A 27565-nucleotide genomic window follows, 5' to 3' on the forward strand; every position below is an offset into this window, starting at 1 on the left:
AGCCCGCAGACTGGCTTCAAGGGGCTTCGGGGTTGGCTCAGGCATGGAAGAGGGCAGCCTTGGAAGGACCCCGGGCCTGGCTGATGCAACCGGCACTTGTGAGGAAAGGCGTGACTGCCATAGAGCGTCGCGGCTCCGCGTTCCCAAGCCCAGTGGGCGGGGCCGGAATGTGGAGAAGGGCGCGCGCGCGGGGGTGGGCGGGTTGCGGGTTGTGACTGAATAAGAAAGGGACTGGAATGGTTGGTTCAGGGCGGTTCCGTTTTAAGAGCCGCCTTTGAAGGATCTTACGTAGGTTTTCTGAGAGCGTTCAACATTCTGTTGCAGTGCAGCTGAATACAAGAGGAAATCCTGCTTTTCCTTTTTACTTATTTTTTAATTGATGGTAATTTTGAAAAATATATACAGAACATGCAACATAATAAAAAATACAGTAGGAAATAAAATATCAGAAGTTAATTATATGCTGTATACGCTTGCATTTATAAACAAAAAACCTTCATCCCTCTTCCATATGTTTAGGAGCAGGTGGGGCACATGGACCAAGGTAAGGAAATTACTTTTTAAAAAATGAACATAAACTCTTTAACCAAGCTCTCACTTTCTTTACAGGGAAGACAATATGGACTCTGGTCTGCCAGAAAAAGTGCCACCATTCTAGTATAAAGACAAGAGTTTACATGGCCTAATAATAATAATAATAATGGTTTTGTTGTTCTTTAGTCGTGTCCGACTCTTCATGACCCCATGGGCCAGAGCACGCCAGGCATTTCTGTCTTCCACTGCCTCTCGCGTAATGGTTTGGGTATAGCTAATTATACTGGAAATGAGTGTTCAGCCCCACCAAAACAGCGTAAGCTACCATTTTTCCTATGTGAAACATGATAACCAAGGTCTCAGATTTAAATCCAGGATATATTTCTCTAGAAGAGACGGACAGGCACTCCCATGCTCGGTGCACGAGAGCCAATAAGAAGTGCTTTTTTAGTTATCAGCCTTTTTATCCTCTCTCTCCTGGCAAATAATCCGCTCTCCTTTTGCTTTGTGAGGCAGGTCATTTCTGATAGGATCCCAGCAAGCCTTACTTGCCCATACTGGTGTCATACAGTATAGCAGCAGCGTACACTCCACCTGTTTAATCAGTTTAGCTATTAATTGGAGTACATTTTATGTATACATGTGAGTATGAAATTCTTTTAAAGATATGAGCCACTTCTTCCCCATCCCAGCTTTTCTCCTTAGAGAAGGATATGCATTTAGCAATATGAACAATTGTTCTGGAATATTTAGCAACAGCAAATCTATTGGGTGGGACCAACTACAGTCCACTTCTTTAGATGAATATTCTGAGTATAAATGCATATAATTGGGGGGAAGGGAAAACTAAAGATGTCAGCTGGAAATGAAATGTAGAAAAGTTGTTGCTAGCACAAATCCTGGCACTGATAAACCAATTAACAGGTACAGTATAATGAGCACGAATCCATTTGTTTCTGTGGAATCCACAAGTGACAGCTTTGAATTATTGATGTATTATAATGATTGCTTTCGTGCTGCCATTTCCCTTTAAATTCATTTGGTCCAAGATGACTACTCTTAAGTCACAGAGTCATAGGAGGCTTATATCATAGTAGGTAATCTTAAAGGCAAATCTGTACCACAGGCTTAATGTTTGTTATATATACGCTTTCCCAAGTGGACAGTTACTCTGCCATGGTATGCAAGTGTGCTGTAGCAGCCATGAAGGTCAGTTATTTATTAAAATATTTATATCATAATAAACATCAAAGTGGTTTAGAATTTGTATATATACACCAGAGACCATCAACTAACTATGCTATGGAAAGATGCATTCTTAATTGCTTGCAGAAGTCCGAAATGAATACAGCTTCAGGATTCTCACCAAACTACACTTCCCAGGAGTCTTTGGGAGGAAGCCATGAAAATTAAACTGCTATATACGGAGCAATATTAACGTGCGTTTAGTTAGAAACGTTTCGTTCCCGTGCAAGCAGGCAGAGGGCTGCAGACTGATATGTTGGTATTACACAATGATAACTCGAGTTGGAAGTGCCCCTCCCGAAGTGCACAGTACAGAATATACGTGCTCAGGGAGGGAAGGAAGGAGGCAACTTCTTAACTAGGTCAATGCACGTCCTGTGCCCTAGGAAATGGAAACTAACGAAACCAAACGATGTCATGTACGCTTGGGCTTTTCTGCTGTTAACCGCCCTGTGATCCTCAAGACGAAGGGCCACACAGGCATTTAATAAACGATGGTGGAAGTTGCTAAGGTGTGAGAACAGGAGGGGAGGAGGAAAGCCCATCCGGCGGCGGCGGCGGCGGGTCCTGAGAAGCCCCGTGTAACGCCCGGGGAGCGACCGTGGGGGAGGCGGCATTTCGGCCCGGCTGAACGGGGCAGCGGCGCGGCGGCCGGAGCTCCGCCGGGAGGCGGCTCCTCGTGCGGGGCGCTGCGCGAGGAGGGGCCAGTGTTGCGTGTGGGGTTGGCGGCTTTTGTGAGGCAGCGGCAGCACCGGCGAATGGGGCGGTCCTGCGAGAGCCGGCCGGGGAGCGCGCCTTGGGAAGGCGAAGGAGGCGGCGGCGGCGGCGGCGGCCTGAGCATCCCACTCCGCCTTGATGGAGGTTCCTCCTGTGCGTGTCCCTCTGCCTCTCCCACAGGTGGTGGCGGCGGCGGCGGAAGTGACGGCCGGTGCGGGGTGCTTGTCGTTGGGGGAAGATGGCGACTGTGGCTGTGCTAGGCAGTGAAGAAGGTAAACAAGTGTGAGAGGGAAGGGGAGAGGCAGGGACTGTGGGAGGGGGCGGGCGAGGCAGGGGCCGGCGAAAGCCGGTGCCTGGCCGGTGCCGCCGAAAGAGGCCTCGCTCGCTCGCGCAGCCTCGGCCCCGGCAGGCGAGGAAGGGGCCCGGGCGCGATATCTCGGTCTCCGTGTAACCCCACTTCAGCCCCCCTGTGAGGCTCTCCTCCTCCTCCTCCTCTGTCTTTATGTCACCCAGAGACCCCCCCTCTCTGCAGGTTCAGCGGGAAGAGCTGTGTCTTCAGGGCTGCTGAGAGGTAGGTGAAGCTGCCCGAGGACCAGCCGTCCCCCCCCCCACCCCCGTATGTGTCCATGATGTTTGCTGCTCATTTTCTAGACCCAGTTAGGTCAAAGTCACTCCCGCTCCTCTCCTCCCTGAGATATAGTATTTTCCCTTTTTTTCTGGCTTGCCCTCTCCTCCACCATGTTTGGGGCACATCAGTTGAGGTACTTCAATATACTTCCCATCTCCAGCTTTTGAAGGACAGCTGCTTTTGGGTGTAAGGCTTTTTGGGGGGCGGGGGGGGGGAGTAAAGGCAGTGGTTGTGATGGAACTGGAGGTTTTCGTGGTAACATCATCCTAGTATCAGAGGTTCAAGGGTTTTTCAGTTGTTCCTGCTGCTAATTGGATAGTTGTGTAATGCCTCTGGGTTTCAGTTGAGCATTTTGCCCTCTCAGGTGTCTTTGTTTCTCTAAAAGAGGGCGGTATGATGAAGCTGTCTTTCCTCTTTCTAATTCCTCAGAAAAGTCACCCATGATGAACAGGGTGGGGAAGAAGATTGATATATGCCCTGGCCTTTGTGTATGTGAGCATGCTAGTGATGCTTCCAGGAACACAGCGCACTGAAGTCTTCTGTGCTTAAAATGCACATGGTAGGGATAACAGTGTCATACACTTCTTCTCCATTAATCTATATCCATGTTTTGATCTTTGGTTGCATGCAGCCCCTCCTTTAATACTTCACTTTGTGCTCGAGATAGTAAAGTGTTTGACCGTTTATCTTAGTAAATATTACGCCATAGTGTTTTCGTTCTGTACCAGGTGTATCAGAGTCACCAGGGTACACAGTAATTTGCCACGATTCTGCACAATTTTGATACATTTGAGGCGTGATATGTAAAAAATTTATGGGATTTTATAGTCTCCAAAAACTATTTGCCTTCATCTTTGGTTTGAACACTTGTTTGTAAAAGTTGGATGGTATACGAGTGAAGAAATCTTCAAATAGTTCTTGAAGAAAAGAAGCTCTTTGTTTTGAGATGGTGTGTGCTTGTTACAACAAGCACTGCTTTAGAAGAAATATTCCTTTTTGAGTGTAAGAGAAAGAGCAGTGGTCTTTTTGAGATAACACTTGCCATAAGTCATTTTTTTTAACTACTCATATTAAAATAATTAGCATGAATATATGTATTTCTCAATTACTCAGGAACACCTTAGTCAATGAAAAGTTCTAAAGTTTAATAATATAATAGACCAACTAAATTGTGTGGCCCTGATTTAAATGTAGCAGCAAGGTGTCTAGTGCTGCTGAAAGATAACCTTACAAGCCTTGTTGTATAAATATTAGGTTAATTTTTTAACTTTGTTCACAGAGTGCCTCTAAAATATAGTAGTACTTTCTGAAACTCAGGCCTCAACTATCGAAGTCTGTGTTGAAATTTAAGTGTGGCTCTTACTGGGCAAAATCCAGCACTGTTTACAGTGTTGAGTCTCTAGCCACATTACAAATTTTCACAAATACTAAGATGAAAGTTGAATACAGTATAGGAAATCGTTGAAATATGGAAGAAACTCTTAATTATATAAAAAAATTAAAAGTTTATGGTGCATAGGATAAATCTTTTTGTACAATAATTTGTAGAGCCCATGGGTTTTCAGTTGGCTCTATTCAGAACTGTGTTCTGTTAGTATCAATTTAATGTAGCTTTCAGAGATACCACCTGTCTGCTTGTTTATTTAGTTTGAGATCCTAATACCTTAACTTTAGTCCTTAATAATATACTATTAAATCAGCAATGTAAATATTATAGTATCAAAGTATTGCTCCTTTCATAGTAGAAGTGTGAAAATTTGCTCAAATGTAAAGTTTTGTAGCTGATCAAAATAGAATATAGGACCAATCCAAATCTGTCTTGTTTGGCAGTGATTGTCATTTTAAAAAATAGTTGTTTCTAGAAGCTTCTTATGGAAATCACGAAATGTAGCCGTGAGAAATAAAATGAGCAACCCAAACTTCACCCTTAACTATAATCTGCTGCTTTTTATTATGCATATATTTTGCTTTGTAAATTGGTTAATGCTATAATTTCATTAGCAGCATTTACATGTACACAGATATGTGCAGTGCAATTATTTTTTCTGAAACAAGAACAATTTACTGAACATTCTGCCTTACATCTGATTGTAGGCAAGAAATGAAGAATAATGTAGTGTAGCTTACATACCATGGCAGCTTTGATTCCAACCCCATGGTAATGGAGGTTGAAATCTTTGTTTATTTACCAATGATTGTTTTCATACATGAACAGTCTGGTAGATGGTATGATTTTGCAAGCCATCTGCCATTAGTAGAATGTGTTCATTATATATTCTGTGAAATATCTCTCTTCAGTCGCTGTATGTGCACTCACTGTTGTGGTTGTACATCACAGTATAATGTACTTCAGTTACCTTAATGAGTGGCAGTTTTTTGGCCTTCCTTAATGTCTCAGACACAGCTTAATTAAACATTTTTGATCAGAATCATTGAGCATCTATCAGTGGCGGTGGCATTTTTTATATAGCATTATCCTTGACTCCTCTTTTTGGTTGTGTGGAGCAATGGTACTTGTGTCAAATTAACTGTTGCCCCTCAAGAGATGCTTGTTTGTTCCAGATTGTCTCCGCAAGAAAGGTAAAAAATAAAATAAAGGTGCATTTCTAACCATGCCTACTCAAAAGCAGTTTTAGAAACTGAGATATGAAAGTTAGGAGCTAAATGGCACCTTAAACCTAGGTTATGGGTGCAACAACGGAATGTCTAGGCACACTTTTTTATAACAAGAATACAAAGCTGAAAATGAATAAACTTCAGCTAAAATATTATGTTCATTTTTCACATGGTTTAGTCCTTCCCCTGCTCATCCCTCTAACATTCTTAAGAGGGTCTCTTCTCCAGTCTTCAGAGAGTAGCTGGAAGGGGGGAGGCAGAAAAAGGTCCTCCTTTCCTTCTACTCTACAGTTTTAATCTGAAATCTTTGGTGCAGTACTGCGCCCAGAGCTCAGAAACTGCTGCCGCTAATGAAATTCCCTGTTGCAAAATGTGCAATGGGAGTTTTGAACACTACTCAGAAGTAAGTCCTATTGAATTCACTGAGTCTTATTCTTAGGTAAATGGCATTAGGATTACTATCTTAATCCTACTTTCATTAACTTTTAAGAAGCTGTAACTTTTAAGAAGCTGTAACTCTTGGTTAGCAGTTGTATTGAGGGAGTAACTCTGAGTCTCACATCTGTATCTTTCTTCACACACATTCCTCCAGGTTACTTTTGTGATTTGCATCCTATATGACATCAGTTCAACCAGTTGTGGCCTGGTTTATTCTATGTAACAAGCATTCATACCAAAGGGAATCATCAGAACATCAGAAATCATTGTGATCAATATTACGTTTCTGCAGAACATGAGATACTGTACATTTAACTATGAATAAGTCTTTTGGTAATCTTCTTTCGACCAGTCATTGTTCATCTGAACTTCACTATTCATAGTAGCTCTCTGTTCCTTGTGTTTGGAAGCAGTATCCTTTTCTAATTCGCCAGAAAGTAGAAAACAGTTATTCTAGATTTTATCAGTGACATACTGTGACTGGCCAAGAGTCTTGGTTACCTCTTTATTTACTAAAACATTTATCCAATCCATCCCAGTAGCCACCTAGAACACTGTAAACTACTGTTTTTCTGAGAAATTACATATATAAACTCAATATGCGGTGGTTTTCTCTGTATTGGGGGTGGGGAATCTGTAGCCCTCCAGAGGTTGCTGGTCTCCAACTCCCAAAATTCCTGGCTATTGCCATGTTGGCTGATGCTGATGGGAGTTGTAGTACAAAACATTCAGAAGGTCACAGTTTCCCTACTCTTACACCAAATGTAGCTAACATTGACTTCTAAGTTGTCTTCAAAAGCACATGAAATAGCAGGTGTCTATGCAGATTCAGATGCTTAGTTGTCACTTTCACAAAATTCATTGTATGCAAAATCAATGATACAGAAAGAGCAGTGGTAGAAGACCCAGTTTGGATAAAGGGCAAACATGCTGATTCTGTGAAGTGTGAAATGCCAACCACATTTTTGTCGATTTTCCTGATGTTCATTCTTAAGCAGTAGTGCTTCTAGAATAGTGAGCCAATTCAGATTTCTTTTTCATAATATTTGAATGGTTTACATCAGTGTAACTAAGTATCAGTTGATATTTCAGGTTAAATGTTAGGGCCAAAAACATAAAAGCCTTTCTAAGTAATACCAGTTGCCTAAATGGTCATTCCAGAAAATGATTGCTACATCCAAATTCTGATTGGCCCTGTCCTTTGATAGACGTGACTCACTCTGTATATATGACTTTCATTTCTTGTTTCTACCCCAAAATGAGCAGTTTCTCACCTTAACAGATCAGTTAATACCTGATATCTAATTTTAGTACAATTTTAGTATTATCTGGTGCTGAAGCACATATACTAGTACATAAGATGCATGTGCTGCAAATACAGAAGATAGTAAAAGGGTAAAATTGCATTGCATAATATAGAGATAGCTAACTTTTGGCCCTCTGTTAGACAGCATGGCCAATGGTCAGGGGTGATAAGATTGTAGGCTAACAAGTATCTGACAAGCTATAGGTTCCCCACCCCTGGCATATTACAAAATAAGAACTGAAAAATGTGGATTGGTTTTCTTATCTGATAAGAAAATTTAAGGTGTAGGTGGTGTAGGGTTTGAGACTGTTGGGCATAGCAACTGCTCTTGATTGCGGTAGCAATCCCATTGTACTTTTGCTGTTACTAAACATACGTGGCTTATTGTGAACAGTGAAGTCACAATGGCTGCATTCACACACTACAATGATTAGGCAGAGTTACTGACTTATTATGGTATATTAGGATTGAACAACAATGTGCTTCTACACTCTGTTGATGGCTTCCACTTCACTTTTCTCCCAGTGCAAGAAACAAATTAGAAAGCTGCAGTTAAGCTTGGCCACTGTGATAGTCACTTGGGATCATTGTTTGTTGTTCTCTATAAAGAGCCATGATTCATAAACCAATACAAACCATGGTTTCAGGCCAGGTTGTAATTCTGGCATGTAAGGGAGCAACAAACCAGGATTCTGGGTTTGAATGTCATGGAAATCGAGACTTTGTGTCTTGTTTCTCCTGCTGACACTAGAGGTGGTATGAAGCAGGAATGAATGGGTAATATGCTCTTTGTCCCCAATAAATAAGCTAGCAACCCTGACTTATTGTGATATGCAGGCATTGCTAACAAGGAGTAAATAAAATTAAGGACAAAGATTCTAAGAACAACTGTGCTTGAAGGTGTCATTGGGGAATGATGATGTAGTCTTACAGAAATATTAAGTAGTATTATTATTTTGCTATACTACTGTGTTTAATGATATGACATGTTTAACTTGGTGTTGCAGAACAAATTAGCATTCTAAAGATGTCACTTTTTCTGATGGGGCCCATAACATGTCATGCTGCTTACAAGATGGATTATCTGCCTGTGCAAAGATTTTCCATGGCAGAATATACCATGTCTGTGTACAGGCTGTGCCATGGAAATTGCCTGGTTGACATATGTTAAAATCCTGCCGAAGTCCACATTGCAAAAAGCATGATAAATTTCATTTTTTCCTTCAGGGAGGAGGGGATCCTGGAATGGATTGTCCCTCTCACTTGCTCCACTAGGCAGGTCAATATGCAAATTAGATCTCACTACCTCATGTGGGAGGCAACCTTCCAATTTTCTCCTGCCTAGTTCCACGCAGGTTGGGCGACAGATGTTTTCTGTCATGCCATTACGTTAGGAGAGGTCTTCATGAATTCATTCAAATTTAGAGCATACCAGCCAAATATATATTTTTTCTACAGCTCAGCTTGCTAGCCTGCTGTTCTTAGCAGATTCTTTGGCTTGGGAGTTTGGGGGAGCAAAGGTTGTCCATGGTGGCATACCTCTTCCCACCCCGATACAGGCTTGCTTCCTGGAGGCAGAGCTTCCTAGACATTTATAAGAAACAAAAAGAAAATCTTTAGCGATAGATTGTTGTGTCCCTTAAAGAACTATTTTTTTTTTACCATATTTTCAATCCAAATAGTAGACAGTTTTTTGTTGTTGTTGTGTGTTTTTTGTGATGTTGCCATGAAGTGTCTGTTCCAGGTAACGTTGCTACTTACCAGCTTGTGTTTTTAAGTCAGCATTTGAATTTTTTTTCTAGGACATGGGGAGAGATGCAGTCTGAGTATATCACGGTACTTGAACAATACGGCTGCTACACCAAAATGATCTCCACCATGGCAAATTGCCTATGCCATGGCATAGTATTGTTAAGCTGCAGCAGTCTCAGCTGAACTTCTGAATGACACTTTTGAAGAGTATAGTTCCATCTGCTTTAGGATCCTTTCATTTGTAAGAGCAAGAATTAACCTACCTTGCCACTTGCAAATAGCAAGACTGATTTTGTCTTCCAAGTTCAAACCTAACACTCTGCCCGCTATGCTAGATCTCAGCCAATATCGGTAATGCAAGAGTTTGGAGATAAAAGAGCTTAAATGTTTACAGTTTTGAAATTTTGCTGTAAGTAATTTTCATGAACAGCTTCTCCCTTCTGCAAAGCAAAATTTCTTATATTGGTTATTGATTTGTTAAGAATAAAAGGCAACTAACACTATTCACAAAGCATGATAAACACAAGTTTTATATGTTTCTACATTTTCATGAATCTTTAGAAATCATAACATTTCTTTATTTACATTTTTCCCCAGGTGATTCATGGCAGGGGACGTGGAAGGATTTAGTTCCTCCATCCATGACACCAGCGTCTCTGCTGGGTTCAGAACACTGTATGAGGAGGGATTGCTTCTTGACGTCACTCTTGTTATTGAGGACCACCAGTTTCAGGCTCATAAGGCATTGCTTGCCACCCAAAGTGATTATTTCAGGATTATGTTCACTGCTGATATGAGGGAGCGAGATCAGGACAAAATCCATTTGAAAGGCCTAACTGCAACAGGCTTCAGCCATGTTCTCCAATTCATGTACTATGGAACCATTGAACTGAGTATGAGCACTGTTCATGAAATCTTGCAAGCTGCCATGTACGTCCAGCTTATAGAGGTGGTGAAGTTCTGCTGCTCCTTTCTATTAGCAAAAATATGCTTGGAAAACTGTGCAGAAATTATGAGACTTTTAGATGACTTTGGTGTAAACATCGAGGGCGTCAGAGAAAAGCTGGATTCCTTTTTGTTAGAAAACTTTGTGCCTCTCATGGCCAGACCTGACTTCTTGTCCTATCTGAGCTTTGAAAAGCTTATGACTTACTTGGATAATGATCGTCTGAGCAGATTCCCAGAGATAGAGCTCTACGAGGCTGTTCAGGCTTGGCTGCGGCATGATAGAAGACGCTGGAGGCATACCGACACCATCATTCAGAACATCAGGTTTTGTTTGATGACACCATCCAGTGTATTTGAAAAGGTTGGTGCGTTTGAAAGCAATAGATAGAATTCATCTTTACGTTTAGGGCAGCATGCTGTTAATAGATAAAATTTCCAGAAATAGGAGGAGGGAAAAATAAGACACTGTTTTAGAAAATGGAACATTGAAGTCGTCAATGTCTGAAACAAGTGCCATCTAGCTTTTAGAACAAAACAAAACAAAATCCCCCAAATGCAAACTAGCAGGATTTACAGCCAGGAAAAAGGTAGGTTTGCAGCTTTTTCTGATTGTTAGTGATAGAGAAAACCTCATAAACAAGTACAGCAAGGTGATTGACAAGACGACATGTATTGTAATCAGTGAAACAAAATATATTCCTGCAGCGGGGAGGGGATCCTCGGATGGTTGTCCCTCCCACTTGTTCCACATACGCAAATTAGACAAATTTTACCTCATGGTAGGAAGGTAATGCCTCCTGTTTCATCCCTGCCTTGCTGCAGTGCAGGTTGAGTAATAGTTATATGCTGCCGTCCTTAGCTTTCTGAGGAAAGGGTTGACTTTGTTGACCAATTCCCTGTGGGGGAAAAAGAGAATTGGTCAACAAAGTCCAATTTACAGAGAATTCAATGACAAGAATGTCTTGAGTCGTCTGCTCACAGCCGCCCTTTTTTGACTGATTCCTCGCAAGAAGAGGCCAGAGGAGCAGAGGTTACCCATGGCGGTGGGCTGTCTCCCTCAGTGTATGCTCAAGTTTGCTAACAGTTTCATCCCAGGAAGCCAGCAGAGGCTGTGGAGGAGGGGATGGTTGACCTGACGGAAAGGCAGTTAAGATGGATGCTAGCCTTGCCCCTGCCTTCCAGTTAGCCCATTGAGAGAGCTGAGGTTTTGGAGGGTCTGCAGACACTGAACTTTGTGTCATCCCCTCATCTAGTGATCGACAGCACAGCTCTCAACTCCCAAGTTTTGTTGGCGGATCTGACATATTGGTACAGTGGTGCCTCGCAAGACAAAAATAATCCGTTCCGTGAGTCTCTTCGTCTTGCGGTTTTTTTGTCTTGCGAAGCATCCCTGTTAGCGGATTAGCGCTATTAGCGCCTTAGCTACTATTAGCGGCTTAGCAGCTTAGAAAAGGGGGGGGGGGAGCGAAAAAAGTCGCAAGACTCGCAAGATGTTTTCGTCTTGCAAAGCAAGCCCATAGGGAAATTCGTCTTGCGAAGCACCTCGAATAACGGAAAACTCTTTCGTCTAGCGGGTTTTTCGTCTTGCGAGGCATTCGTCTTGCGGGGCACCTGGGGGTTGGTGTGGGCCCAGTCCCTCAGATGGCCTTTTTGCGCCTGCTCCTTTCCACTCAGCCATGGCCTGGAGCCCAGCCCTAAGTCTTACCTCAGGAGAGAGCAGGAGAGAGGGCCTCACAGTGCACAATGCTCCCTTTAGTGGTGAGCTAAAGATTCCTCAGTGACGACTCCTGCATAGGCTCTTTCCTGCTGTTTTGGGGGCAGAGAGCTATTCCTCACCTTCCTCCTCTCCTGGCTGTAGTGATGCAGCAGCTGTTTCCAAATCTAGGTGGTGATCTAACCTTTGCAGGTATAGGGCCACCTCTGGGCAGCTGGAAGAGGACATCTTGGTGTCACTAAAATGCTGGGCCAGAAGAGAGGGAGCTGAGGCAGCTCAGAGGTCTGAAAGCAAGTCTATTCCTCTGCCTCAGCCTCCTATCAGCAGCCACAGATTGGTGGTGCCAGGCAGGGGCTGCAGAGCAGGCAACAAGCTTTCAGACTTGTGATCGGCTGTGGGTGAATTGGAGGAGGATGAAGCCGCTGTGTCTGCCATGGCTTCCAACAAGGAGGAGGGGGAATTACCAGCCAGTGTGGAGGAGGAGGCGTTTTCTGCACCTTTGTCTTACTTGTTTTCTACCAAGGATTTTGCCCTCTTAAAAAGGCAAGTCATATCTTAGAGATCCCTGCTCCTAAGAACATGGGGTGGGAGGAGGGAGCCTCTGAAGTGAAACGTACCCAACTCTCCAATCTCATTTGATAACTTTTCCATCTGTTTTCAAGAAGGCTCTGCCAGCTGAATGGGCCTAAAAGGCTTTATACCTTTCAGTCTGATAGTACGGCTAAACTAATTCCTCCTCCTGGGTGCTTGTTTCGTTTTGATGGCACAGAACCATAAAATTGTAGAGTTGAAAGAGACCTGGAAGATTGTGCAGTCCAACCATCTGCAGCGCAGGAATTCTGCCCACAGCCATCCCTGGTTGGACTTGAACCACCAACCTTCTGATTGACAGCCAGACACACTAACCCATTGCGCCACAGGAGGGCAGCAAGAACACCGGCAGCCAAGGACACAGATAAATTAGCTAGGAACACAGATGATAAGTGAGGACTGAGATCCTGCTGAGGCGTTCCCATGAAACTACTGGCTAATAACTCCCACCTTCTCTAGGGAATTTGAAAGCTGGAGAGGACAGCTGCCTCTATGGCTGATGATAGCCTAGATGCCATGTAGTATGCTGCAAGGGCCATGGCAGTCAATGTAGCTATTAGGAAATACCTATGGTTTAAGATGTGGAACACAGATTCCAAGTGTAAGGTTAATCTAGCTACAGGCCCTTTTCTAGGGGGCAGGCTGTTTGGTGACCTCTTAGAGCCCTACTTGGTGGAAACTAAGAATAAGAAAAAATGCTGTGGGGTGTCAGTTTGGGCGTAGCTCCTTTCAGCCCTCCAAGGGTGCCTATGGTTCTAAAGACAACAGATGCCAGCGGTACCAGTGGGGTGGACAGATTCTATCCCAGGCAACAGTAGAACCAGTTCTCCAATTCCAGAGGCTCTGGACAGAGTCAGCAGGGAGGAAAGAAGGCAACTCAGTCCGGACTCCCTAAGTTAACTGCAGGAACTTCCGGTTGAGTGTCGTCTGCGGTAGTTCTTCCTTTGTTGAAGAGAGATGACAACAGATCAGAGGGTTCTGCAAACTGTGAGGGAAGGGTATACTGTAGACTTTGCCTACTTACTTTATGACTACTTTGTGATTTCTCCCAGATCCAAAAAGGAAAATTACACCATCTGGTCTTAGCAGCCATTCAGCGCCTCATATCCATCAGTGTTATAGAGCTCTTGTCCCCAACAGAGCATTGCTACAGCTGCTACCCCATATTTATTCTTCGTATTCCCAAAGAAGAAGGGAGATTTCAGGGTCATACTGGGTTTGAAGAGGGTGAACAGGCACATCCAGAAATGCAGGTTCAGAATGGAAACCCTTCATACCATCATGGAACATCTTATCAGCTGGGGGCTTCCTTGATAGCATTTCTATATCACACCAATACCAGTGTGGTCCAGCAAAACTCAAGAGTCTTCTACCTTTCCCATTGTCAGCCTTTCCAGAATTGACAGTGAAGAAAGCTACTTGCCCACACAGTTCAGTATAAAATGTTTTATTGCTTCAAGACACAAGACAATTCAGACATATTATACACATAGTTAAGAGATGCTGGTACATCATAAACTATTCTACTAAGTACAGTAACTTGGTCTTAGAGGTTAAACTGAAGAGATCCAAATATACAGAGAGGTCCAAGTTTTGGGAGAGTTCCACCACCACCACACACCACATTGCTGCTGAATGCAGCCTTGGTTTTATACCTGCTAATGCACTTTTACACATTATTTGAGTCATGCCAGAGGCCTGTAGCCTTGAGCTGTTTCAAGAGGCCCACCATAGTTGACGTCCTAACCCTTAACAGAAATCAGTTGCAGAGGAAGGGCAACTCAAAACACTGACCAAGCAGTTCGTGCAATTTCGCATATATTCCCAAATTACACCAACACCCCTTCTGTTGGGGTGTTGCCTTGAAATATTTCAATTTGTGATACCTAATGGAAAAGTTGCAGACTTGTTCTTTTCTGCAGATACAGGCTTTGTAAATATATCTGCCAGCATAGACTCTGAAGAACAGTATTGGAACTTAACTAGGCCTTGCTGAATTTATCTTTCACATGATATGGGATATCAGTGTGCTTTGTTCTGGGGTTACACCGCTCAGCCTCAGTAGTAGAGGGCCTACTATTTTCTTGTTCTTCCTCTTGCTTTGAGCATAGCCAAAGAAACTGTTTTTCTTATTTTTACCATCTCTTGCAAGCCTGATCTCATTCTAAGCTTTGGCCCACCTGTGTGCTCTTCCTTCATGATTTTCTTTCATTTCTTCATTTCTTATACATGCCCTTATTAAATCTCAGCCCATTTGTAAACTCCTTTGTGTAGCCACACTGATTTCTTTAGATGCCTCCCATCTTTCTTTCTTGTTGGAATTCTGCATCCCCCCTCCTCCCAATATTTCACCTTTAAGGAACTCCCATCCATCTTTGACTCCCTTCTCTTTGAGTATGTCTGACGATGGGATGTCACCTAGTAATTCCTTCAGCTTTTTGAAATCGGCCTTCTTTCTTCTGGAAAGTGCTTTTCCCAGTAGCTATTACATCAGCACATTGAGTGTCACAACTGGGGGAACTCTCAGCATGTAAGCAACTGTTCTTGTTTCACAAAGATTCAGTGATGCAGAAGTTGGTCCCTACGTTTTAACTCAAGTTTTCATAGGAGCCAGGATGTCATCTTACCTTCTTTCTGTCCCCATCCTAGATTGGACAAGGAGAGGGAATGGTGCTCTGGACTTAACAATGAGCACTGCATGTCTGTCTAAAGAGAACAAATATTGCCTGTCTGACTCCCTGTTCATCTCCTTCCAGCCACAGACCATGGGAAAGAAGGTTTCAGCTTCTACACTTTCCAGATGGCTGACAGGATGCATTTCCAAGTGCTATGTGGTTTCTGATTCGGCCTTGCTGGCTGGGGTCACTACTCACTTCACTAGGAGTGCCTCTGCTTCAGCTATCTTTGACACTTTGGATATTTGTAGGGCAGCCACCTACTCTTCTCTGTCTATCTTTGTGAGACATTACAGGATCAATATCTATGTATCTGCCAAAGCTGCTTTCAGTAGGTGTGTATTACAACAGGTAGTTTCCTAGTTAGGGGTAGGGTCCACAGCTGGCTCCACCTGACAGTAGCTTTGGTGCATCCCATCCAAGGATTCCTTACCCCTGGCAGGAAATTGTGACATTGGACCTCCAATGAAGGTCCATTTTCTGCAGGGGATGAACCCACTCTAGGCTAGTTTTGGCTATTCGTTGCAGCTTGGACAAATTCGTTTATATGCTGGGGTTTTTTAGTATTCTCCTCAGTTCAGTTCAGTTTTGTATTGGGTTTTTTAATTGGATGTTCCTCTTCCTTAAGAGTTGCAGTTCTTGCCTTTTGTATCCATGGCATGCAGTGCTTTTGTCTGAGATTAACATACTTTCTTCTGAGCTGAATTACCTTGTCAACTGGAGGTGTTACCCTCTCTCCTTGAGGTAAGATCTGTCTAATTTGTATATTCCTGCCTGTGGAGCAAGTGGGAGGGAAAACCACCTGAGGATCCCCTTAATCCCCTGCAGAAAATGGACTTTTGGGAAGTCCACAATTGCACACAATGACTTCTTTTATAAAGTGGAAAATCAGAAATGCAAAAGTGTATTATAAACATAGGTGTTGCTTGATTTTATGTTTTTAATTCTACCCTTGATTTTATATTGTTAACCCTACCCTTTTCTTTCTTGATTCCTATGGAATCAATGGAGGATCTAGGTTGATGTGCTCCAGAAGTAGAAATGAGCTCCGTTATGGCTCTTTATTTTTTTCAGCTGTTCCTGTCATTTGCGGCTGAAGTTTAAGGCAAATGGAAAAGAGTCTCCTCTTGCTGGGGCCTTTAGTACCAGTTCTCTTTCTGTTCCATCTCCTCTTTGTTGGAAGAGACAACTCTGATTATTATGGGGCTTAAAGCACTCCTGTATTTATTATCATTATTTATATTATCATCATTCTAAAAATATACCGTATTTTTCCTTCTATAACACGCAGATTTTTTCTCCTAAAAAGGAAGGGGAAATGTCTGTGCGTGTTATTGAGCGAATGTGTGGTCCCTGGAGCCAAATGGCGCGAGGGGAGGCAAAAAAAATCAGGCAAAAATCAAATCGCGCGTCTCGGAGAAGGGAAACCTGAAGAGGAAGCGGCTGGTTTCCTGCATTCTGCCTCAGGGTCTCACTGCCCACCCACCTCTGTTTCCTTGCTGTGTTTGCTCAAACGGAACAAAGAGCAGGGAAAGCCCCTCCCCTCCAGGCAAGCAGAGGGGAAAGCAGAGTGTCGTCTCTGTGCTCCGTGCTGCTGAAAACATGCAGGATGGAGAGAGAGAGAGAGCGCGCGAGCTGGCTGGCTTGGGTGGGTAGGTGAGGGAAAACTTTTGCCTTCCTTTCCTCTCTCCCGTTATACCCCTCTCCTGCATTCTTAGCCAGCTGCTTCTCTGCACACCCCTCTCGTGCTCCTTGTCCGTTCTGGGTTTTTCCTTCCCTCCCCACTTAAAATGTGGTTAAAAAGCATGGATCCACATGGATCCTCAGGATCTTTGCATTGGGTCACCCCAAATTCACCATCAGATCACATAGCATGTCCATGGCTACAGCCTGCCCCCCCAAAATCACGCACCCACTGTTGCCTGGGGCTGCAATGGTGCAAAAACGTGGTTAAAAAGCATGGATCCACATGGATCCTCAGGATCTTTGCATTGGGTCACCCCAAATTCACCATCAGATCACATAGCATGTCCATGGCTACAGCCTGCCCCCCCCAAAATCACGCACCCACTGTTGCCTGGGGCTGCAATGGTGCAAAAACGTGGTTAAAAAGCATGGATCCACATGGATCCTCAGGATCTTTGCATTGGGTCACCCCAAATTCACCATCAGATCACATAGCATGTCCATGGCTACAACCTACCCCCAAAAAATCACGCACCCACTGTTGCCTGGGGCTGCAATGGTGCAAAAACGTGGTTACAAGGCATGGATCCACAGGGATTCTCAGGATTTTTGCATTGGGTCACCCCAAATTCACCATCAGATCACATGTCTGTGGCCACAGCATGAAGCACAAAAATGATACATCCACTGTTTCATTCAGAATGTTTTTTTCCCTTGTTTTCCTCTAAAAACGATGTGCGTGTTATGGTCAGGTGCGTGTTATAGAGTGAAAAATACGGTACATTTCAGGTGTCAAAAGCCAGGGTACAGAGGCACCTGTTCAGCGTTCTCAGAAAGCTGTATAATAATGGTGCAAGATGCACCTCTGTGGGAAGGGATTTGCCGCAGAGAATGCCCTCTCCTGGGCTACCTTGTCTCTGAGCTTCTGAGGGCAGTGGAACAATCAACGAGGCCTCTCCTGCCAACACCCAAGTGTGTCTGTAGATTAGGAAGTGGTTTTTCAGGTGTTTGGGGCCTGAGTTGTTCTATCGCAGGAAGCTGAATTCTCAGTCTGCTTGGAAAGTTACTGTATAATACTGTTCCCCTTTTAGGTTTGGTCTTCTCCAATAACAGAGAAGTGGGAGATGGTAAATGTCGGTTTATAAATGTATTTACAGTGGTAGCTTGGTTCTCAAACTTAATCCATTCCAGAAGTCCGTTCCAAAACCAAGGAGTGCTTTCCCATAGAAAGTTATGCAAATTGGATTGACCTGTTTCAGACTTTTAATAACAATTCCCAAAACAGCAATTTAACATGAATTTTACTATCTAACAAGACCATTGATCCATAAAATGAAAGCAATGAACAATGTACTGCAGTCACACAATCAATGAGTAGCGGAACTGGGTTCCACACAGTCACACACACAAAAAAAGCCACGAAAAACGCAAAATAAATAGCAAAAACAGATAGACCTCAGTGTAACACGCCAAAAGGAAGTGTGGCACTCAAATTGGAAGTGTAACACTCAAAACGGAGAACGTTCAGCTTCTGAAAAAAGTTCGCAAACCAGAATGGGTTTGCAGTGTTTGGGTTCCAAGTTCTTTGAAACCAAGGCATTTGAGAACCAAGGTACCACTGTATATACTTCCCTCTTGCAGAACATCAGGGAGGTGCACCATATAAAAACATTTAGAAACCGTACAAAACTCATTAAAATGACTGGCTGTTGTGCACTGGATTGAGGTCTGCATTCTTTACAGGGGCAAGGTTCCCTGAGGAATTAAGAGACCTTTGGAGAAGCTGGTTATTAGGAGAGCAGACTGCAGTTTCAATCCATCAGGAACAAAGCTTCTTATTCAGGAAAACTACCCAACCAGTGGCAACTTTCCCCTAGGTCTAGATATGATATTTCAAGAGTTGGGCAAACTTTGATTCAAGGAAGCCCATCAGTATGGGGCAGGAAAATTGGGAAAACAGAGAAGAGGAAAAGGTTAGGTGGAATACCACCTCGACTTTGCAACTGTACATGGGTGGAATCCTGGCTGGGAGGAGGGGGAAGATCTCTTGGTACCTAGTACTAAACAAGGATCAGCCAAATTACGAAGTAGATGGTTTTTTTTCTTCTTTATATTAAGAAAGCAAATACATTTTCAATAGCATTTTCCTCTGATGGCTGTACACAGCCTGTGTTATCTTGTAAACAGAGTTCTGTTTAAACAGAAGTTCTAAAGTGTCAGTACCTTTGTGTAAACACTGCACTTGTTATCACCTGCCACAAGTACAAAACTATCATTAGGAAGATAGGGTTATATAAGATTCTGTAATAGTGACCCATCAAGTAAAGCTGTCATACCAGTTTGGCATTTTTCTTTGTATTAGGACTAAAATAGTTGTTCAAAAGAATATGCAAAATGTTTAAATCCATGTACATTTTGATACTGATATGCATTAGAAGAAACCTAATGATATGGTTGATTTTAAAATTAGGTTTTTAAGTCAGGTGTCCAGCCTTATACATTTGTATTTTCATGCTAAGCTGCGTTAAATAATTTCTTAGGTTTAGACTTAAGTTCTGTGAGCCAGTAGAGTGAAATAGAAGCCTTTAAAGACCAAACTAAACAACCAAGAACGACACGTATATTTTCTAACACTTATCCCTAATGCCACACTTTTGAAATTTATTAAATAAATGTGTTGTATTCTGATTGTTGTGTACTGTAGTCATTGGTTACAAACATTTGATGTATCTTTAAAACCTTATTTTGCTTTTCATACATTATTCTCTTTGTGGACTTGCTCACTTTTTATGTTAGATCAGTATATGTGTGTTTTTCATCCATATTTTCTGTTTCCATTTATATTACAGGCAGTTCACAACTTACATGTACTTAACTTGTGCACATTCAGATTTACACGCTTGACAAAAAAAAAAAGTTTAAAAATTCAGAAGGGGGTGAGTTTCTGGGGAAAATTACTTTGGCAATCCTACTTCGCCATTGAATCCAGTGTGTTTTGACTGACTGATTTTGGCTTTACGCATAACCCCTGTGTAAGTTGAGAGTCACCTGTATTTATTAGTCTAGTCTGTATCCAAAATATAGTTGTCTTGGTGTCAGTTCACAGCATAGTATCTTAATGAGATGCTTCCAGGCCTACATGTACATAACCCCTTGTGTCCCTGCCCTAGTTCTTAAAAGAAGAGAGGGACCTTCTTCTCCCAGTGGCCAAACTTTTTGTACTTTTTTATTTTACTGCTGTTCCTCAGCTAGTGATCTGTTGCTGTCACACAGAGTCCCAGCTTCTAGCAACCTTTGAGTACAGTCTCCAGTCCTTTCTCAAAATCCAGTTTGCCCTGGCAGTATCGAGAACTCTCAAGGAAATGCAAACGCTACATGAGTGAGGATTATTTGAAGGTGGGATGAAGAAAGGGCTAGATGCAAAAGCCAGAAGTTGATAGAAATAGGGACCCAGTGTGGCAGTGGTGCTTTTCTAAAAAAAGCAATATCAGATAAGTTTAGGAAAATCTCGAGCCTGGATTGCTTTCTCCTGTTTTTTGGTACAGGCAAAGAAGGCATTAGATGAATAGTGTATGATTTAATCCTTGGTATATTTCTCTTTTAGAGTTCATTTTCTAGAATAAGTAACCTGCTCAAGGAAGAGCAGTATATGTATGGAAGTTACTTCATAGTTGGGTGTTCCCTGCAATGAAAAGACTGCATCCACAATGCAAAACTGTGTAGTTATCCAGCCTATCTTTGTAGTTACCTCCATGTATCACCTAACAGTTAGTCCCTGACAGTTGGTATAACAGGGTTTCATAGCAAGTGGGAGGACTTGCTGGAAGTGGGTGTAACTGAATTCCAAACAACAGGTGTTTCATAACAAGGCCCAATCAGTTGAAGCATTCTTAGGACAACAATGCATTGTGGATTCATGGACTTCTTCGTTCCTCTCTTGCCAGGGGCGCCGACTTACCCCTTACATGGGGGGAGGGCATCATGTTATGCATTATGTAAGGCGTCCATGATGCAGCACTGGGCGGCGAGGTGGCGGAGTGCGGCGCTGGGCTCCAAGCTCCACCTCCTCCCCGCGGCATGCACCCAGCAGGGGCAGGAGGTGTGGAGGGTGATCTTCACCCTTGCGCGACCCAGCCATGTCCTGGCTCCCAAGTGTGGGCTGGGGTGCACAAAGGGCACCTGGCAGCAGGGGGGGTATCAGCCCCCTCAGTATTGGGGCTGGGTCCCCTGATTCAAAACACTGAGAGGGCTGGAGCCCCCAGCGCCCCGTATACCTGGCGCCGGTACCTCTTGCATGGGTAATCCTCCTTTTCAGTTTCAGAATGAGCTATGGTACCAAGCCACGGTTTGCAAACCTGCTTCTAACCAGTGTGTCAGGTTGAGTTTTTGTTTAAACTATAGTAAGGAAAACGTAGGTCTACCTGTAGTGCTGAATTCAGTTAGTCTCCAAACTGAAAGAACAGGAGAAATGCCAACGGGAGAGATGAGTCTCAATTAAGGTTAAATTGGCTTGTGTTACATCTGCACCAAGCCTGTGCCAGTTATTTACTCAGAAGATGTGTATGCACAGATCTTCAGCTTGGCCTGTTCTTGTGTTTTAAGAACTGTGAATCGGAATAGCTGTCAGTCACAGAAGTCAGCCAATTAGTGAAACAACAAATGCAGGGATAGGAGATAGGTTGAAAGTTTTGGAATGGTATTTATTGACAAGGAAGGGGTGATATTCAGTTACGTTTTAATGCAATTAATGGACCTAACTTAGTGATGCTTGTTAATTTTAATGGGCCAACACTGAGTAAAACTTAGCTGAATACCAAGCTGCTGTCTTCAATGTAATAAAAGGGGAGGGTGGGGAAGGAATCCTCAGGGTGGCTAACCTGTGGCCCGAAATATGTTTCTGAGGGTTATGCGTGAACAAGCCTAGACTAGTAATAGCCTTTGCTAACAAATGGCAATTAAGATATGAGGTAGAAAAGACTTTTGTCCTAAGAGAAGCCTGTCATGTTGAAAACAAATTCAGCCAGGTTGAAAATGAGGATTCATAGCTGACTTTCATTTTACTGATAGCAAAGGGAGATTTCTCCAAATTTTATACTTCCAGAAGTATTAGATTTTATGAGGAAGTTGTTATTTTGTAGCCTGTGGGAGCAAGTTGTCTTGGAATGCAAATGTTCTTTAATGTTAGTTACAGCTTGTGGAGTGGGATGGTGTAAGTTCTGCCAAATTTATGTGAATGTTGACTAATCTTATGTTACTTGAACTGCCAATCATTATTCAGTTGCAAAGCATGAAGATTTGAGGATCTATATTCAACTTTTTAGTTGCTTTATCCAAAATGTGTGCTGCTGCGTGTGTTTACATGTCCTCTTTTGTGGTAACTTTTCGTCTAAGCTACTATTTTGTTATGTTTTCCATGCAACTTTGACAAACTAAAAATTGGATATATTAGTAAACTAATAAAATCAAGAAAATGCACTTTGTCCAACCAGACGCCTCTAGGAAGTAGAACTTGCTGTTGCTCCTAGCAAACTAGTTGGCATACAGTACTCAATATATAGCCATCATGACTTTTAGCCATTAAATATTTTTTCTAATCTTTTAATGACTACTGGCATACATTGTGACAGTGAATTTCATAAGTTATGTGTCATGTGAAGTACTACCTTTTGTCTGTCCTGAGTCTCCTACCAATTTCATTCTAGTATTATGAAAGAGAAAAATTCATTCTGCAAAGTTTTTTGGAAGCAATTTCAAGAGTGTGTGTGCTAAATTCCACTGTAAAAATCAAATGCACTCTAGAAACTTTCATAATGCAATAAACCTAGCTGATCAGATTACTCTAGTTTTCTGATTTGGTTTTTAACAAGGAAAAAAAAGTAAAGCATTTCAAATGTTTTTGTGATGATTTGTATTTGCAGTATTTAGTACAGGTTCATAACCCTATTGATAAACCCAGTGTACATTTTTTCTTAGTCTAATGACTGTCTTGTGTTCACAGCCAAACTTCTGTTCACAGGTCATTCATTGTACCACTAAAATTGAGACAAAAATACTATATTTACTAGGGCTTCATTTGATGTTGCAGGAAAATAAAGTACCGTAATTTTCGCTCTATAAGACGCATCTAGTTTTTGGAGGAGGAAAACAAGAAAAAAAATATTCTGAATCTCAGAAGCCAGAACAGCAAGAGGGATTGCTGCACAGTGAAAGCAGCAATCCTCTTGCTGTTCTGGTTTCTGGGATAGCTGTGCAGCCTGCATTCGCTCCATAAGACGCACACAACATTTCCCCTTACTTTTTAGGAGGGAAAAAGTGAGTCTTATAGAGCAAAAAATACGGTACTTCTAACATTGATTTCCAAACATGTGAATATATGGTATTCCATTGTATATGTATTTAAAATTGAGAGAAAGCAGGGCTAGCGTTTGGTCACAAAGGTTTAAAATGTGGTCATTGTTAGAGCATGTTTTTATCTTGATGCCTCTTTGTATATGACTGAAATGCACATGGCTCTAAATGGTTTGGTAGCTTGATTCTTTCGTTAAGATCAGTATGACTGTGGTTGTTAATGCATAACTTCCTTGAGTGTAAGATCACAGCATCCATGAGGCAGTGGTGAAAGGTCACTTAAGGATGTCACTTGCATCTTATTTGTTAGAAGCAGCAAATAAAGTCTTTCTTGTGAAAGTCTGTTCTGTAGCAGCAAGGTAAAAGCTCTTGGTGTAAATATGTAGCCTTGCTGTTAAACTTATCAAAAGTTTCCTATAGATCTTGGAAGGTAGAACCAACAGTTTTCCTCCTGCCTTAAAGCAGTCAGCTGTGTGACCAAAGCTTGTTGGGCTCAATGAACATCAGAACCGGTGGCAACCACTAGGTATATGCTTGCTGATTTGTTTGCAAGTGTGACAAAAGCCCGCTGTGAAATGCATGGGCTTGCTGGCACGCCACTAGGAATTAACTGAAAGAGCTATTCAGCATTTGATGGCCTTTAAGGACTTTAGTAAGCATTAGAGCATTAGGAAGGTAGTGGAATTCCTTGCAGCAGTTCTCAACCTGTGGGTCCCCAGATGTTGTTGGACTACAACTCCCATCATCCCTGAGCTCTGGCCTTGCTAGCTAGGGGTGATGGGAGTTGTAGTTCACCAACATCTGGGGATCCACAGGTTGAGAAAGGCTGCAAGAGGCTATCTAAACCTGAATTGGATTCTAAGCATTTAAAAACTGCCATGGAAAAAGCAAGTTCTATTTAATCCTTTTTTTGCCAGACATCTCAAGGTAATAGTTAAAAAGTTTTCTGGGAACAATCAATCAGATGCAAAAAAGAAAAAATATTTCATTAGTTATGAGTTTTGTTGAACATAGGCAGGGCAGTTAGATAGGAAAGTGACAGAATAAGAGGTGCAGTTTGTCAGAAGGTTCAGCAGGCTCTGCTGGACTTATGGGACTTATTGCTGTGATTAGGTCATGCTTTCCCCCTCATGATTCAATTGTGTAAAATTAGGCAGCATAGATTTCTTCCTCATACTGTTTTCCTTGGTCAATACACACGTGTGTTTTGCTCTGTCCTTAGGTGAAAACATCGGAATTTTATCGTTATTCCCGGCAGTTGCGGCATGAGGTGGAGCAAGCTATGAATTACTTCCATAGTGTGCACCAGCAGCCTTTGATGGAAATGAAATCAAATCGCATCCGTTCTGCCAAACCCCAGACTGCAGTGTTTAGAGGAATGATAGGACACAGCATGGTAAATAGTAAAATTCTTCTTCTGCACAAACCAAGGGTCTGGTGGGAGTTGGAAGGTCCACAAGTACCGTTACGACCAGACTGCCTTGCTATTGTTAATAATTTTGTATTCTTATTGGGCGGGGAAGAGTTGGGGCCAGATGGTGAATTTCATGCTTCTTCCAAAGTGTTCAGATATGATCCAAGACAAAATTCTTGGTTACGAATGGCAGATATGTCTGTACCACGCTCAGAATTTGCTGTTGGTGTTATTGGAAGATATATCTATGCAGTGGCTGGAAGGACAAGAGATGAGACATTTTATTCAACAGAGCGATATGATATCACAGAAGATAAGTGGGAATTTGTGGATCCCTATCCAGTCAATAAATATGGACATGAAGGAACTGTTCTTGGTAACAAGCTGTACATCACAGGCGGAATCACATCCTCGTCCACATCTAAGCAGGTGTGTGTATTTGATCCCAGTAAAGAAGGGACTGTGGAGCAGCGAACAAGGAGGACTCAAGTGGTGACTAATTGTTGGGAAAACAAATGCAAAATGAATTATGCAAGATGCTTTCACAAGATGCTTTCTTATAATGGCAAGCTTTATGTTTTTGGAGGCGTCTGTGTAATTCTGAGGGCCTCTTTTGAGTCTCAAGGGTGCCCTTCTACAGAGGTTTATGACCCAGACAGTGATCAGTGGACTATTTTGGCTTCTATGCCAATTGGTAGAAGTGGTCATGGTGTAGCTGTGTTGGAAAAACAGATAATGGTTCTTGGGGGCCTATGTTATAATGGTCACTACAGTGATTCAATTCTCACTTTTGATCCTGAAGATAATAAATGGAAAGAAGACGAATACCCAAGAATGCCCTGCAAGCTAGATGGCTTACAAGTTTGTAGCCTACACTTTCCTGAGTATGTGCTGGAACATGTTAGACGTTGCAGCTAAAGTTTAAAGAAACAAAACAAAACTATTTATAATTTGGTGGGATGGAGGGCTGGGGTAAGGGAAAGCAGATTTAAGCCCACTGAAAACAGTGTATTGTGTAATATGCCACTTAAATTAATAAAGAGAAGAAAGAAGTGTACAGGGAATGCATCTACCAAGTTTATTAGGAATGCTAATACCTGTGGTTTCATACTGATTTTATTTTTTACATGCTATTACTGTGTTTTGAGAGGGGAAATTGTTCTTCCATTTCATGTGTTTTAACCCCATATACTATGTCCATTCTGTATGAGTGAAGACAACACATGCTTCAGGATGCGCTAGAATACACTCTGTTTGCAAGGTGGGTCAAAAGCATTTATGTATTGTGCATTTTTATTTTTTAAACTGTCAGGATAAAATTCAGCAGCCTTACTAGAACAGAGCCTGACTTCCAATGTAGCAGTGAAAGGGGCCTTTCAATTTGTTCCTGTAATTACTTGTTGTTTAAATGTTATTTTTATTTCCATTTATGACTCCTCCCAATCAGGTTTGACACTCCTCATTTTGATATCAGTGACAATTTAAAATGGTTTTCTATTTATTTTTCTATTTCTATTCAATTTATTTTAATGTACAGTAGTTCCAGTAAGTCTGCTGAAAAAATAGGTTTTTGAAAAAAAGAACACTGAAGATTTTCTACTAAAATAAATTCTAGGCTGCATTTGTCTGCGTTGTGGTTTGTGAATAAAATATATCTATATATATACATACATGCATACACTGTAAGATCAAAATGAAATGCATATTTTTATGTGCAGCTGGAAGAGTCTATTTTTAACTAGTGGACAGATATGAGCTATATCTGTTTAATTTTAGCTCTTAATAGCACCCTTTCATGTATTTAAATTTGTTGGGTAACTGGAGGCCTCGTTCTTATCAATGTAAACTTATATTTGGTATATACTGATTGATTCAGTAACACTTGAACTCCTTTATAACCAGGTGATAAAAATGTCGAAGCTACCATTTTTGTTGTTTATAAAGTCAGATCCCAACCTATAGTCTTCAGTACTTGATTCTAGAAATACAAATCAGAAATGTTTATAACAATCACTGCCTCTGCTGTTCTTGAAGGATGGTAGAGCTTTTTAGTTGGTGTTTATCGCAGAAGCATTGCAGCTGTACAGTTCTTTGCACTGATTGAGCTGCTGGGCTCAAAAGATGCCGAGTTAGGCAAACTTCTATTTTTTAAGCAAATTTAGAAAATAACCACTGGCTCCACAGTATACTTGTATGGAGGTCTGAGGATATTGAGCAATTGTATCTTGTTGAGGTCACTTTCTTAACTATTAGACAACTATCTGCGTATCACCGAAAATAAATCTGAACAGAGTTCTGAGCTGAAATACTCACGTTCCAGTAGCTGCCTGTGGAATATGGAGATGAGCCAATCTTGCCTGGGCAATGTAAGGCTCACTGATGCTTGGCAAACTGCTAAAATGTGGCTTCAGAAGAAATGGAAGTCCAACTGTTTGTGTAAAACATGGAGAAATTACCGTATTTTTTGCTCTATAAGACTCACTTTTTCCCTCCTAAAAAGTAAGGGGAAATGTGTGTGCGTCTTATGGAGCGAATGCAGGCTGTACAGCTATCCCAGAAGCCAGAACAGCAAGAGGGATTGCTGCTTTCACTGCGCAGCGATCCCTCTTGCTGTTCTGGCTTCTGAGATTCAGAATATTTTTTTTTCTTGTTTTCCTCCTCCAAAAACTAGGTACGTCTTGTGGTCTGGTGTGTCTTATAGAGCGAAAAATACGGTAACTGTACCATTTTGTTCCAGTATCATGAACTGGAAATCACTGTAGAACATGTAGTTCATTTTGTATTCTGGGAGTTGAAGCTTATGCATGCTAGAAACCTCCACAACGGACACATTTGACTGTGTCTTGTTTCAGCTTCTGGATTACCGAGGCCCCAAAGTGGTGTTACTATTCTGCATCAAACGTGTAAACGTCTACCCAAAAATGTTTTAACATTTTTCTGTCTTTTTTCTTGA

The 27565-nt window shown here is 42.1% G+C and overlaps 1 protein-coding gene across 4 annotated transcripts; it reads left to right on the plus strand.

Moving 5' to 3' along the window:
- Positions 1-171: 171 nt before the first annotated feature.
- On the plus strand, positions 172-25680 carry KLHL15 (kelch like family member 15; the record flags this gene model as incomplete). Of its 4 annotated transcripts, XM_081859184.1 has the most annotated exons (5): positions 1062-1176; positions 2677-2768; positions 9834-10545; positions 19700-19786; positions 24421-25680. In XM_081859184.1, the coding sequence occupies 3 exons, from the start codon at positions 9841-9843 to the stop codon at positions 25528-25530; spliced, it is 1902 nt and encodes a 633-aa protein (XP_081715310.1). In that variant the 3' UTR covers positions 25531-25680. The 4 variants fall into 4 exon arrangements, with proteins under 4 accessions (XP_081715311.1, XP_081715310.1, XP_081715309.1 ...); XM_081859185.1 differs by lacking the exons at positions 1062-1176; positions 2677-2768 and adding an exon at positions 172-544; XM_081859183.1 differs by lacking the exon at positions 1062-1176 and having other exon boundaries at positions 2395-2768.
- Between the last annotated feature and the right edge of the window lie 1885 nt (positions 25681-27565).

This window comes from Podarcis erhardii (assembly GCF_964252035.2).
Source record: "Podarcis erhardii genome assembly, chromosome: 4".
NCBI lineage: Eukaryota > Metazoa > Chordata > Lepidosauria > Squamata > Lacertidae > Podarcis > Podarcis erhardii.